This window comes from Sarcophilus harrisii, chromosome 5, assembly GCF_902635505.1.
Source record: "Sarcophilus harrisii chromosome 5, mSarHar1.11, whole genome shotgun sequence".
Taxonomy (NCBI): Eukaryota; Metazoa; Chordata; class Mammalia; order Dasyuromorphia; family Dasyuridae; genus Sarcophilus; species Sarcophilus harrisii.
Window position 1 is genome coordinate 60,413,190 of NC_045430.1, and position 13,827 is coordinate 60,427,016.

The window sequence follows — 13,827 nt, forward strand, 5'->3', positions numbered from 1 at the left end:
ATGTTCAAATATGTGCTTTAGAAAAGAATCATCACAGCAGCCAAGTAGATGATGGACTGGAATGAAGAGAGATGTGACACAGGGACTAATTAAAAAGGATATTATGGTTGCCCAGATGTGAGGTGGCGAAGGCTTGTAATAGGGTTGTGGCCATGTGAGTAGAGAGGAGTAAATATAAATGAGAGACACGTTGGGGTAGGAGTTAGAAGATTGGATATGGGGCATGCAAGGATGAGGAACTGAGAATAGTCTTGAAGGCCCTGTGGTTACTAGGAGGATGCTGGGGCCTTCAATCGCAATGGGAGAATTCCAGAGGGGAGTTTGTGGGGATAGTTCATGAGTTTGGGGCCATGTTGAGCTTGAGATGTCTAAGAGACTCTTGGAAAGGTGTGCCTCTGCCAGCAGAGAATCTAGGGCTGGGAGACATCAATCTGGCCATAGATGCTGATAGGATTGCCCACTGAGGTAGTATGAGGCAGCCATGGGAGGGAGGACACTAGTGAATTGTGGGCATGAGAGAAGGAATACACAGAAAGCATGGAGAAGTAGGAGAGCCGAGAGAGCAAAAACATGTGAAAACCTAGAAAGAATGCAGAACATGGAGCCATGAGCAGCATCCCATGCTGCAGCCAGGCCGAAGGGCAAATGAGGATGGAGAAAAACGAGTGAGAGCTTATAGGACCAGCAAATTTGGCTCAGCAGTTCTTGCTTTACATAAATTTATATTGCAAATTTAAGTCTATGTAAATAATTTTGAAAGAATCCACATTCCCCTCCCCCCACCAAAAAAAACCTCTCCAACTTTGACCCTGCACTGTCCCCTCCTGCCCCTTGGCTTGGCGTTTCACAGCCTCTCATTCCCTCTCTCCCACCCTTCCCCTTCAAAAAAAGGTTTTTTAAAAATTCTCCAAGTGACTGTGGAAGAATAGGCATAAGAGAGACTACCTCTAGCTGGATCTGGGGCTTGACCTGGGACTTCTGGTAGGGCCCTAGAGAGAAGGCCTTTGCCTTGCTCTTCCCACCTGCTCATGTGTCTCCCAGTGTCTCTCTTCTATATACTCTGTATCATGTGACTGCCCTGGACCCCACATATCACCTTTTTCTGTGGATTGCCCTCTTGTGTCTGCCTTCCCCCATGTGTCCACCTCACCCCGTGGTGGTCTTCCTTTAGGTCCCAGTCAGGCCCCCCTGTGACTGACTTTACCCACTCCTTTACCCCCTCCCCCCCAACTCAACCCCATAATCCTCCTACTCTTACTGCTCTGTCCTTGGCTCCTCCCACCTGTCCTTGAACTAGGTGTAGGCTCCTTCCATGGGTAGGTGCACAATCCCTTTCCTGTCTCCCTTCCCCATTTCTTCAGGCAATTTTGCATTATATAAAAATCACTTTATATACTGGTCTGCCAACTAGTCCACTTTTTGTAGAGTTGTGCAGAACGGTCTACCTGTCACTTTATGTAGACTTCAGTGGAATGGCACACTTCTGAGAAGTGAGAGCTGTCTGTATGATATTTGTTAGGAAGGCTTTCTTTTTTTCTTTTTCCAGTGAAAGTGGAGAGGAGAGGTTGGGAAGGGGTAGAGTTGCAAAAAAAAAAAAAAAAAAAAGAGAAAAGGAAGAGAAAAGCAAACTTGAAAGAATGGAGATTTGCGTTTTTTGAATAGTCCTCTTTTTCTCTTTCACCACATGTATGAAAATGCCTTTTTTGTTTGGTTTTTGTACCCTAAGTCCAGCCTCGGATTGAGTCTTTGAATAACTTTGAAATCCTTACTGTTTTTTGTGTTGGCTTTTCTCTGGCTCCAGGGACATTCCGGAGCTCTGAGACCCTGTCTCAAGGGAGTTGAGCACTGGGGATGCACTTCTGGATCTTCCCTAGAAGAGCCAGCCCTGCCTCCTCTTTCAAGTTTAATTGTCCTCTGCTCTTTCTGCCTTTGTTACCCTTCTTGTCTTCCCCTATTCAGAAAAGAAGAATAAAGAGGACGAAAAGGCAAAGAAAAGGAAAACGGAGACTCATACTTCCTGCCCCTTCTACAACTATGAGCAGATGCAGTTTCTTCGTGATGAGGTTCTAATGGAAGTGAAGGACATTGAGCAGCTGGTGGTACTGGGGAAGGAGACTCACGCCTGCCCCTACTATGGAAGCCGATTTGCCATTCCCTCAGCCCAGGTGATCACCCTGGAGGAGGTGGTTTGTTCCTCCTTTGCCCAGGCCACAAGGGATCCCTATAGGCACCGGCTTGCCTTTTCTATTTAGTTTTCACTAACCTTTTGGTTTTCAGCTATTTGTTTGTCACATAACGTTTGGGTTAGGTGTTTTCCTGATTAAGAAAATTCACAATAAAACAGACTGATATAGATTATGTCAGCATGAATTGGACTCTCACATACCATTGTGGTTATGTGCAGGCTCCTCTCTGAGCCTGTTTCCTATGAAACAGGCAAAAACCCATATAATCTCTAGCCCTTTGACTATCTTCGTTGTAATAGGAATCCAACTATTTTCTGTGTGAAAGCCACTGTTTCTGAAAGGAAAATATTTATTAAATAATAATTTAAAATCTTGCCTTACATATTTATAGACATATTTTTGAAGCATCAGTATTACTATCTCTTGTGTCTTAATACTTAGAGATAAGTAAGATGAGTTATTATTTTTCTGTATTCTGCAAGTAGGGAAACTGAAGCAATGAAAGTTTTAAGTGGTTTTTCTGATGTCTTATAGAATGTTAGTAGTAGAATCAGGTTTAAAATAGCCCTTTTGATTGTTTGCTCACACATTTTCTATTGTTAACCTAGTTAGAGCTTTATTGCTACAGGGCTCAGGAGATATATATGCATATGGATGTGTTCCATACAGGAAAAAAAAATGTTAGTTCCTTCTCTTGCTTGTCTAGGGTCCTAGGAATTTAGAGTTTGATGCATTTGAGTGAATTCTACTGACTACTAATATAATGTGTACCTCTCTAACCCAAAGCTGGTGGTTCTCCCTTACCAAATGCTGCTGCATGCAGCTACCCGCCATGCTGCAGGCATTAAACTTCAGGGACAAGTGGTGATCATTGATGAAGCCCACAATCTGATTGATTCTATCACGAGCATCCACAGTGCTGAAGTTAATGGTTCCCAGGTGAGTTGGCAAATGGCAATGTCGTAAGGATGTATTGCCTTTCTCAGAAGTGTGAGGAAGGGGATGCAGGAAGTCATTTGGCAAATGGAGAGATATTATATTTGAATAATATATATTTTGAATAAAATCCTCCCACCTTTTCAAAGCCATGATATGACTCAGAGAAATATTGGAGCTGTTTGGTCCATGGTCATAACACAGATGAAATATCTTTTTGTCCTTATTTCTTCTGTAATATAATGGGGACTCTTAAATTCTTCCTTACCCCACATAGGATATGTTCCATGATTGCAAGCAAAAATGTTTTGTTTGACCTGTGTTGAAGGAAGAATACAGAGAATATCTTAACTGAAAATTTCCTTCTATATCTTTTATAATACTGACATAAGAGAAGGATGTCTTCATCTTCTAGGGACCACCATACTTTTTTCCTGACCAAGCATAAGTTACCAGGGTGTGCTACTGTCCTTTTGGGTCCCAGATTCCTGATTTTGAAGCTAAGTCAGTTCAACAAGCATTATTTACATTGCTACTATGTCCTTGGTACTGGGGATATTAACACTAAACAAAACAAAAAATTCCTGCCCTCAAGAAACTACATTTTATTGGGGATATGCAATATGTGATAGCTAAGTAGGTTTGTGATAATTTAATGATAAAGAATACTAAGAACCATGAGTCTTTGTTGTATCTCAGGTGATCATTCAGTAGAAAATCTTTAATTTAGGACTTACTGAGGGTGGGAAAGGAAAAAGGGAACATGCTTCATTGAGCATCTATTATGTATCAGATACTTTATTTGATCCTCATGACCCTGGGAAGGTAGGTACTATTATCATCATCCCCATTTTATAGTTGAGGAACCTGAGTCAACTTATGTCACATAGTAGATGTCTAAGGCCAGATTGGAACTTGGGTCTTCTGATTCTAGGCCCTCACTCTGTTCTTGGGCCACGTCAGCTCCCACTGTTCGTCACCTAGGCCTGAGCTCTGCTCCTGTGTCACCAGCTGAATGTTAGACATTTTGAACTTGATGTCTGGTATTCCTCTCTTAACTCGCCATGTCCAAAACACGACTTGTTCTCTTTCTCCAGCAACCTGTGCCTCCTCTAGACTTCCCTCTGCCTGCCCTGCAACCCTGGAGAATCTTCACTTCCTCTCTCTCACTTCATTTAACTAATCCGTTGCTCCACAGTGTAACTTCTATCTCTAGGGCGTCTTTATTTTATCTCCCCCAGCTAAGTTTGTGTCCTCATAGTCTCTTGCCTGAACCATTGAAATAACCTTGTAGTTGATTGTCGGGGACCTGCTCTTCTAACACTTTGTTCACTTAGTTACCAAAGTCAGTTTCCTAATGTTCAGAGCTGACCATGTCATACATCAAATGCCCTGTTACCTCCAGTGCCCGGCTCATTGGCAGATAGTAAGTGCTTTGGAGCCATCCTGCATCTGGGCCTGCTGCTGCTTTTCTCTTTTCTGTACTCATGTGAATTCCTACTGTCATACTTAAGGCCTGGTTGGAAATTTCACTTTTCTATGAATGCCTCAGCCTAGAACCAGGTCCTTCTTTCACAGTCATTTTCTCTGTTCACTTCTAGCTCTGCCAGGCTCACTCTCAGCTGTCCCAATACATGGAGCGATACAGGTGAGCTTCTTCCTGAGATATGAATGGAGATTATACAAAGATTTGGGCTTCTCCTAAGTTTTAGCTTCCACAAGTTGAAAGACTTTTAGGTATATTTTCTCTCATGCAGCCCTGGAGCAGAACCTTTACTGAGTTAATAAGTGGAATGAGTCCCATCACAGACTTATAGTTCATCTCATTATTGAGCTACTGATTAATTAAGTTCTTAGATAATGGGGGTCAGCTTTTTCCATGGGATTGCCCACTTGTAAAAGCTTCAGACAAAAGGAATTTTCTGAGGAGCCAGAGAAGTAGGACTAATATAGGTACATTATTTTAAGGGTATTTGATGTTCATTGGCTTTTTTATAGGAAACTTTTGAAGGCCAAGAACCTGATGTACATCAAACAAATTTTATATTTGCTGGAGAAATTTGTGACTGTTTTGGGTGGTAAGAGACATTCTAACCTCATCTAATCTAAACTTCTAAAGCAGCTAATCATTTTTTTTTTAAACTCTGTCATGACATGTTCCCCCAGCATATAGTCCACATCATGCTTGAGACAAGCATTCTAGACTCCTGGGCTCTGTTGATTTTATAATTGATTGATTATGGTCACAGGGTTTGTTCTTTAGTTCTTCTTGTCCCTCTGTAAAATAAGATTATCCCTTTTCTCTCTCTGCCTTAAAGGAATGTTTTATAACAAAGAAAAAAAAATCTAACAATCTGTGCATTCCTATAGGGAACATGACTTACTGGGCTGTGTGTGTGTATGTGTGTGTATACACATACATGTGTTCTTGCATGAACACATATGTATTGGTTCACTTTACTGTCTGAGCCTTTGGGTGAAATGGAGCAATGGAGAGTAACAGTCTCATTATGTCATGGCTTGATTTTTCACCCTCTCCTCCCCTCCAGGAAATGTGAAACAGAATCCCAACACACAGAACCTCTGTCAAACAGGTAAGAATGTGACTAGCTAAACTGGATATAAAGAGGATTTCAAAACTTGGAAGCTGAGATCTGCAGAACTCAGAAATACTAGGAATCTTCATTTTCTTTGTTCTTAGGGACTGAGCTGAAGACCATCAATGACTTCCTGTTTCAGAGTCAGATTGACAATATCAACCTTTTCAAGGTAGAGTTTATGTATATGCCAGGTGTGTCCATCTATAGAATTTCTGTGATCTTTTGATACTCTATTCAGTCATTCATGAAACTTTGATCAGTTCTCACTTATGTGCAAATAAATCATTGTCCTAAATTCTCTTAAAGAGATTTTGTACTGAAATAGTTTATGGTCTAGATAGGAAGACATAATAAATACATTAAAAATGGATGAAGGACACTTACAAATTAGCATTTCAGCAAATGCAAAATATATAACCAAGAATGCCAAAAGTATCTAAAAGTGTTATTATAGGTGGCTATGGTTTATCCCATGGAATAAAACAGGGAAGGCATCTTCTGTATTTGAAGGTTCCATTGGAACCAAGTGGTTAGTGTGAGCCAAGTCCTAGCCCATTGCTGAAATGGATCAGAATCAGCCAGAGATGTTGTCTACTATTCCTTTTCCTGTCTTAACCCTAGTGAACCCACTTTTTCCTGGTTTCCATACTGCCTCAGAGTTCTTCCTATTCAGGTTTCTTATTTGTAGCTTTCTCTTGGACATTTCCACCTAGTTAGCTTGTTGGTGCTTCAAATACAATATTTCTAAATCAAATTTATATTTATTCCCAAATTATTTATTCCTCCTTGTTTCCCTATTTCTGCTAAAGATAGCACCTTTTTCTTATTCACCCAGGCTGAAAACCTCAGAGTCATCTCTTTCTTCTCACTCTCCTGATGTCCAGTGAGCTCTTGAGACCCATCCATTATAGAGGGAATTCCCACGAATTGGACTAGATGGTTTTTGAGGTCTTTTTTAATGTAGAAATTTCATGATTCTATACTTCTTCTTGTACAATGTCTTGAAATTTTTTCTTGGCAAAGGAATTCTATATCAAACTTACCATCCCAGTACAGGCTTTTTTTTTTTTTTTTTTTAAATTACAAAGACCAAGTTTATTTTATTGTAAACTTAATATTTAAAATAAACTGCACTTAATTAAGAATTGACCTCAATAAAGGGTAATTTTTAAAATAGTGATTTCCAAGAGCAATATATCTAACTCTTCCTATTTGAATCATTTATATCTTAAATTATATATGAAGAAAGTAAAAAACAAAAATATCCATCTATACCATTGCCACCTTATGAATGGAATCTTGAAGTCCCATTAATTCTATCTACTTTGGCCTCAGAAAATCTGATTGCGTTTACTGTGTAGCAGATGATCTTATTACTGTTTTCTGATCTATAGTCTCCTGGCCTTGGTTTAGGGTCAGGGTGATATAGGTGTAGGTTCCAGATTCTGTGACTCACTTTTGTTCATGTGCTGGAAAGCTTCCATGTGTTATGCTCTTGGGCCCACATGCCTTTGGGGGTGAACTTCTTCTCTAGTGCTTATAGGCTTCTGGGTATCTATATAAATTAATCCTGGTTTCTTTGTAGTCTTTGTAGTAGTTTTTGAAGGATTTGGTATAATTAGATTGTAGCATTGAAGAATTTTAATGAAGAACAAGAATAAAAGGTTTCAACTAGACAGCCTTGATATCCTTAAGGAATTTTCCTCTGGTAGATTTGGTAAACTCTGTGATGAGTTGGAGAGCACATAGATAAGAGTCATACAAGTTGAGCAGGCCAGGGATTGGATGTAAAAAATATCCAATTCTATGAGATCAAAGATCTTGCCTGATTTTTTGTCTTTTTCTACTTTATTCATATTATCTGCAATTTTTGTCTTGACCAGAAATTTTTAGCCTGTATTCCAATTCTTGTACATACTTCTGTAAGATATATATTCCTACAATATACTTCCTTTGATCAAAAGCCTTGAATAGGCTCCCAGTTTCTATCATTAAAGTTCAAACTCTGTATCTTGGTGTGCGGGATCTATCACAATTTGGTTTTGTCCCTTCCCAGCCTTATCCTTTGCTAACTTCATTCTGTATGTTCTTCTTAAACTTAGCTCCTTACCCTGTGTGTGTTTTTTTTTAATCATATCTACACCTTTCCAGAAGCAGTTCCTTCTATTTTCAGTGTCCTGGATTTCATTGGTACTTATAATTTTCCAACACATCCTACAAGACCCAGTTCTAAAGTTTTTTTCTTCTAAGTGCTCTTTCTTGAACCCTCCAGGTGGAAATGACTTCCGAATTCCTTGGAACTCCTTATATAGTACTTTGTATTATTTGTGGCACTTAGTGTCCTATCTTATGTGAGTCACTGCTGTACTTGTGTCCCTTATGTTATATCTAAGGTGCCTTGAATTATGATTGTCAATAGGAAGAAAATTGGGGATAGAAAAGATGAGAGTTCATTACTAAAAAGCAAAGAAACAAGAGTGTTCTACATGTATAAATCCAACTAACAGGCATATTAAGTACTAGGATCATGATGTTGACACCTTTCATTAAAGCTTGGTATATATGGAACCCTTGGTACCTACCTCTCTGTAGAGATGTTCCTGAAGAGAAGTATGCTATTTGGCTTGGGAGATTTGGCGTGAGGGGGTGAATTGGCTGTAATCAATTTGATGATTGATTACACTGGTGTTTTCTTCTTGTTTTTTCAACCATTTGCTGTTTCCCTTCTGGGTTGAACCTTCACTGAAGTAAGCAGAAGAGAATCTGTTTTATCATTTGTCATCTAACCCTGGGAACATTTTGACATGAAAGGTTGAACTTCCTGGCTAAAATAAGACTTTAGATTCCTTGTTTCTGCAGGTACAGCGGTATTTTGAAAAGAGCATGGTCAGCAGAAAGGTAAATATTCTCTCTTTTCTCTTGGGACATCTTCCAATTTAGATGGACTTTATAGGACAGATTTGGGATGCAAGGAAATGGCATTCACCTCCCTGACTAATTAGTACTTGTTGGTCCTTTGGAAATATAATTCAAAACTGTTTCCATTCAAAGGCTTTATAGGTAACCTTCCACCTACCCACCCATCCTTCCTTTTTTAAGCAACCACTTGTAATGTTGTTATACTTGGAGTCCTAATACTGGTTCTGCCACTTTCTAGTGGTACAGTCTCATGAAGTTTATTTATTAACTTTTCTCGAGCCTCAGTTTCTTGATGTGTAAAATGGGCATCTTATTTGCATTTGGCCTCAATACAGCTATTTGGGTTCACTACGGAATACGGTGGTGTCTCTATTCTTCCATCTTCTAAAGAACAATCCAAATTGACTGGTTTCCAGCACTTCTTGCAGAGCCTTCAGCCCGGGCCTGGAGGTGAGTTAGGGAAGGGGGAGAAGAAGCCAGCTTCCAGATCCTAGGGCAGAAGGGGTATCTGACAGCTTCAGGCACGTTTTTCCTTCTCCACTGTGGGCCTGTCCTTTGTGTTGCAGCAGCTCCTTCATCTGCTCCTGGAGAGGATGAGGGTGGCCCGCCGCGCCTGGGCTCTCCATTGATGCAGATTGAAAGCTTCCTTGCGGCCCTCACCACCGCCAACCAGGACGGCAGGGTGATTGTGAGCAGACAAGGTAACTGCCTGCGCCTGGAGCTCTGTAGTGGGTGCCTCTGTGCGGAGCCGGCATCTTATGCGCGGGGAGGTGGTCAGGAGGCCACAAGGGCCGGGGCGCTGCAGGGGAGCCCCAGCGCTCTCCCAGGGGTGCGGGGAGGGAGCTGCTCCCTCCTCTGACAGCTGAGGAAAGGGCGGGTGTAGGGCAGTTGTCTCACCAAAGTCACAGAGGCTGGATCAGGAGCCAGGCAGTGGTGATTGTCACGCCTCAGCCCCTACAGTGCGACAGCATCTGTGGCGCTCCCGTGCCGCTTTGTTGCTCACAGAGGAGCGGGGGTCTGTGGGCTGAGCTTCTTGCATTCTCAGATGTTATCTGCCATCTCCTTCCTCTAGGCAGCCTCAGTCAGAGCAGCCTCCGGTTTCTCCTCTTGAATCCCTCGGTGCACTTTGCCCAGGTGGTAAAGGAATGTCGGGCCATGATCATCGCTGGGGGCACCATGCAGCCGGTAAGGCCTGGAGGGACCTCTCGAGAGCTCACTCCCCTGGCACCTATATGCCTGGGAAAGGGTGGTCAGAGCCAGGCTGAGGCGGCACCCCTGCCCTTCATCATGCCCCTTGGCTTGTTAGCATCCGCCTGCAGCGTGTGCCTCAGCAGTCTGTGGACCCTGGTTTTGTGCCTGAGAAATCCCTTGTTCACTTTTGTGCATTACCTGTACACTGCCCTTCTCTCCTCACCATGTTCAATCTCTTTTTTCCAGTAAAGTCAGAGGAGTTAGGTTCAAATTTTGGCTATTCTTTTTACTAGCACAATATCTTGGGGTATATTGCTCTCTGGATCTCTTTCCTCATCTGTAAAATGCTAGGGTTGGACTAGATGATCTTCTGATTCTTCCCAGGTTCCCCCCTCCCCACCTCCACGCACATTTCTACTCTCCCTCCATGACCAGTACGTACAATCCAGCCTCATTGTTCTTTCTCCTATCCCCATTGTCTCCCATTGGTCAGTGGCTTTTTGTTTCTTGGTTTTTATTTAGGTGGCTGATTTTCGGGAACAGTTGCTAGAATGTGCTGGAGTTGGAACAGAGCGAGTGGTTGAGTTTTCCTGTGGTAAGTAAGTATTCCTGTCCAGGATGGGGCATATTGAAAGGCATATACCCATTGCCCCTGCCTTTACATTTTGGGATGGTACAGTTTGAGGGCTCTAATTCTGGGTCCTTTATTATATTTTACTTCCCAGATCTGGCTCTGATAGAATTTAAAAATTGTGACCTTACCCTAATTGCACTGAGCACAAGTGTTTTTTTCCTTGGCTTTCTCCCAATTATGTACTTTAAGGTCCATACTTCCATCTTCTTCTTCTCCATCCATTTTTCTATAGGTCATAATGTTCCCCTAGAAGAGAAAGACCTATCCTTTAATGTTGTTATTTCATAATGCCTTTGGAAGGACAAGGATAATTTTTTGTATACGTTCTGCCTCTAACTATAGTTTTGGTCTTTATTTCAGTCTTTATTTCTGTTTTTTCATCAGGTCATGTAATCCCACCAGACAATATTCTACCCATTGTCCTTTGCAGTGGACCCTCTAATCAGCAGTTGGAATTCATCTATCAGAAGAGAGAGCTGCCTCAGATGGTCAGTACTGGTCTGCTTGTTGTAGGAGAAAAATTATTGTGAAGTAGGGAGAGTGGAAACTATTTTGACCCAAGAAAGGGAGAGGGTGAAAGGAATACATATTCATATATTACTTATTATCTACCTAGGCACTACGCTAAGTGATTTTTGCAAATAGTATTTCTTTCCTATAAAAGTAGTTGTTGTTTTTATCCCCATTCTGCAGTTCAGGAAACTGAGGCAAATAGAAGTTTAAGTGACACTAGTGCTAAGACCACATTTGAACTTGGGATTTCCTGTTTCCAGACCCAGCACTGTCTCCACTGTGCCACATAGCCTTAAGAAGGAGGACAGTTTAGAATTTTTTTTATTTATTTATTTAATTTGATTTAGGGCCAAGCATTGAGTCTCTCTATTGTTCACGTAAACTGATGATGTATACCAAATGCAGAAGGGATGGGAGGAGATCTTTTCCTCCCTCTTTCTTTTAAAGAAATCCCAAATTCTAAAACCCAAATAAGTTGGGTTGTTTTTTTTTTTTTTTTTTTTGATGAGGCAAGTGATAAAACTGTTTTCAAATCCTGCTCTTTCTGCCTCCTTTACCACCCCCATAAAACCAACTCTGCCTTTGACACATTAAAACCGAGAGGATATCTAATACTCTATCTAATATCTGGTTTGACGATTGCTGGAAGATTCAAAGCAAGTAAAGATGGAGTAGAAGACTCAACAGCATATTTCAAACATGTTGTGTCTTGGTTAGCATTTTAAAGTTATTTTACTGTCTACTAAAAAGCGTCATTTAGGATCATATGCTTCTTGGCACCAGGATGGTTCTCCTACATTTTCTCACTGACTCCTAGATGTCTCTAGATGTAATTAATGGTTTTGGTCTGTTCATTGAGAGTCCTGGCTTGGACAGTGTCTTATGCAGCCATGGGCTATTGAAAGGAACTTGCTTCTCCCTTTTCAGATGGATGAAGTCGGCCGCATCCTATGCAACCTCTGCAACGTGGTCCCTGGGGGCCTGGTCTGCTTTTTCTCCTCCTATGACTACCTGCACAAAATACACGCACACTGGAAGCAGAGTGGGCTGCTGACGCGTCTGGCTGTAAAGAAGAAGGTGAGCCTGTCTGTCCCCTGAGTTAAAGCAAAATCTCCACCCAGGACATGACCTTCCCCAGGGATGCTTCCAAATACCAGACCTCTGTTTCTGGTCTTGAATTAGTATTCCCCACCCCCATTCCCCAAGGCTACTTTTCTTTTTTTAAGCTCCTCAGCCATTCTACTCACTTTCCTGTCATTCTGGTCTGTGATTTCCCTGGAAGCAGTTATGTAGTCCAAAAGATCATTGATCCATGAGGGTGAATAACACCAATAAAGTGTTATTTAGAATACAGGCCTAGGATTCCACTTCTTGATGTCTTTATTTACACACACACACACACACACACACACACACACATTATAATTTGTTCCAGATATTTCAGGAACCTAACCGAGCAAATCAGGTGGAACAGGTGTTGACTGAGTACTCCAAGTGCATTAAGGTAAGAGGTGCAGTTGTAAAACTGTAGGGCAAAGTAATGTGGATGTATAAGTGCCCCATTATAGTTCATCATGGGTAACATCCAAGTCCCTTTCGCACAGGGACTCTGTGCCTGTGTCCCATGATGCCTGGCACATAGTAATCACTTAATACATTTTTTTGATTGTTTTATTGAAATAATGTCTAATTAAGCAGCTTCTTGATCTGGAATGCTTTTTTTTCAGCGATGCAGCCAAGTGAAAGGTGTGATGACTGGGGCCCTTCTCCTTTCAGTAGTTGGAGGGAAGATGAGTGAAGGGATCAACTTCTCTGACGACTTAGGGCGGTAAGCATGAGCTTTGGTTCCCCTCTTCCTTCTCCCCTGCCCTCCCAGAGCTGAGAACCCAGGTACATGGTCTGGTGGTTGTGGCTGGCAACAAAATTTTTAAGCTCAGTGACACCAACTCCCTTTTACCTAAAATTATCCACAGGTGCTGGACAGGTTTAAGATAGTGAGCTTGGATAAGACAGTGTGAAGGATGCAAACTGGCATGGGTGTGACTGTCTGCATTCAGTCCCAGGGAGACCAGGGTAGGTGGCCAAGTATAATTTAGCAGAGGCACTGTCAGGGAAGAGTGTTGGATCCTTCCTCATTTCAGGCTTTGAGAACCAGGCAGGGAGCTTCCTTCACATAGCCTAGCAAGTGGGACAGGGGGCTTTGATTCAGGAGGCTCCTGTTCTCACTCTCCCTCTGACATTTACTTGTTTTGTGATCCTGTGCGAGTCACTTAAACTCGCCAGGCTGCTTTCCACATCTGTAAATAGGGAAATATAAAGTGTATATACATATATATATATATATATATATATATATATATATATATATACAAATGTAAGGTGCATGGTGTACACTGCTTGGCAAACCTTAAAGTGCTTGGTCTAATTCCTTGGAAGGTGTGTGGTTATGGTGGGCATGCCCTACCCCAACATCAAATCCCTGGAGCTGCAAGAGAAGATGGCATACCTGGACCAGACTCTTGTGAGTGCCCTTTGTCATTGTCAGGAATTCTTTTCCCAAGTTCAAGTCCTTCCCAAATTCACTGTCTTTGGGGCTGGATCGGGTTATGGGATTATGAGATTGTGCTGAATGTCAAGAGGTGGGCAGTTCATAACTGTCCCACCAGAACTAGTGAAGCTCTGTAGACCTGGGCAAGATTATCTTGAAATGAAAAGGAGTCTTAACCGGAATCTGTATGCTTTGCAGCCAGTCATGACCCCTGTGGTGCCACCTTGAAGCTCTAATTAGGAATAGGAACGGTACAGCCAACCCTCTTGGTCTCTCTTCTTTGTCATGGGGTCACACAGG

General features: G+C 41.8%; 1 protein-coding gene across 3 annotated transcripts in view; it reads left to right on the forward strand.

The window, feature by feature from the left end:
- Window positions 1–13,827, forward strand: part of DDX11 (DEAD/H-box helicase 11) — a 38,896-nt gene that overhangs the window by 16,770 nt on the left and 8,299 nt on the right. For 2 of the 3 annotated variants that reach the window (XR_002770458.2, XM_012550789.3), the window contains exons 9-24: window positions 1,960–2,165; window positions 2,973–3,125; window positions 4,724–4,770; window positions 5,121–5,200; window positions 5,672–5,716; window positions 5,824–5,891; window positions 8,582–8,620; window positions 8,977–9,091; window positions 9,208–9,342; window positions 9,714–9,826; window positions 10,355–10,427; window positions 10,851–10,954; window positions 11,907–12,056; window positions 12,415–12,483; window positions 12,707–12,807; window positions 13,416–13,500. Coding sequence is in view for 2 of the 3 variants with exons in the window: in XM_012550789.3 (XP_012406243.1) it covers window positions 1,960–2,165; window positions 2,973–3,125; window positions 4,724–4,770; window positions 5,121–5,200; window positions 5,672–5,716; window positions 5,824–5,891; window positions 8,582–8,620; window positions 8,977–9,091; window positions 9,208–9,342; window positions 9,714–9,826; window positions 10,355–10,427; window positions 10,851–10,954; window positions 11,907–12,056; window positions 12,415–12,483; window positions 12,707–12,807; window positions 13,416–13,500 (1,583 nt within the window). In the remaining variant the exon portion in view is untranslated. The remainder of the gene's footprint in view (window positions 1–1,959; window positions 2,166–2,972; window positions 3,126–4,723; window positions 4,771–5,120; window positions 5,201–5,671; window positions 5,717–5,823; window positions 5,892–8,581; window positions 8,621–8,976; window positions 9,092–9,207; window positions 9,343–9,713; window positions 9,827–10,354; window positions 10,428–10,850; window positions 10,955–11,906; window positions 12,057–12,414; window positions 12,484–12,706; window positions 12,808–13,415; window positions 13,501–13,827) is intronic. The other variant, XM_031939364.1, reaches the window with a different exon arrangement.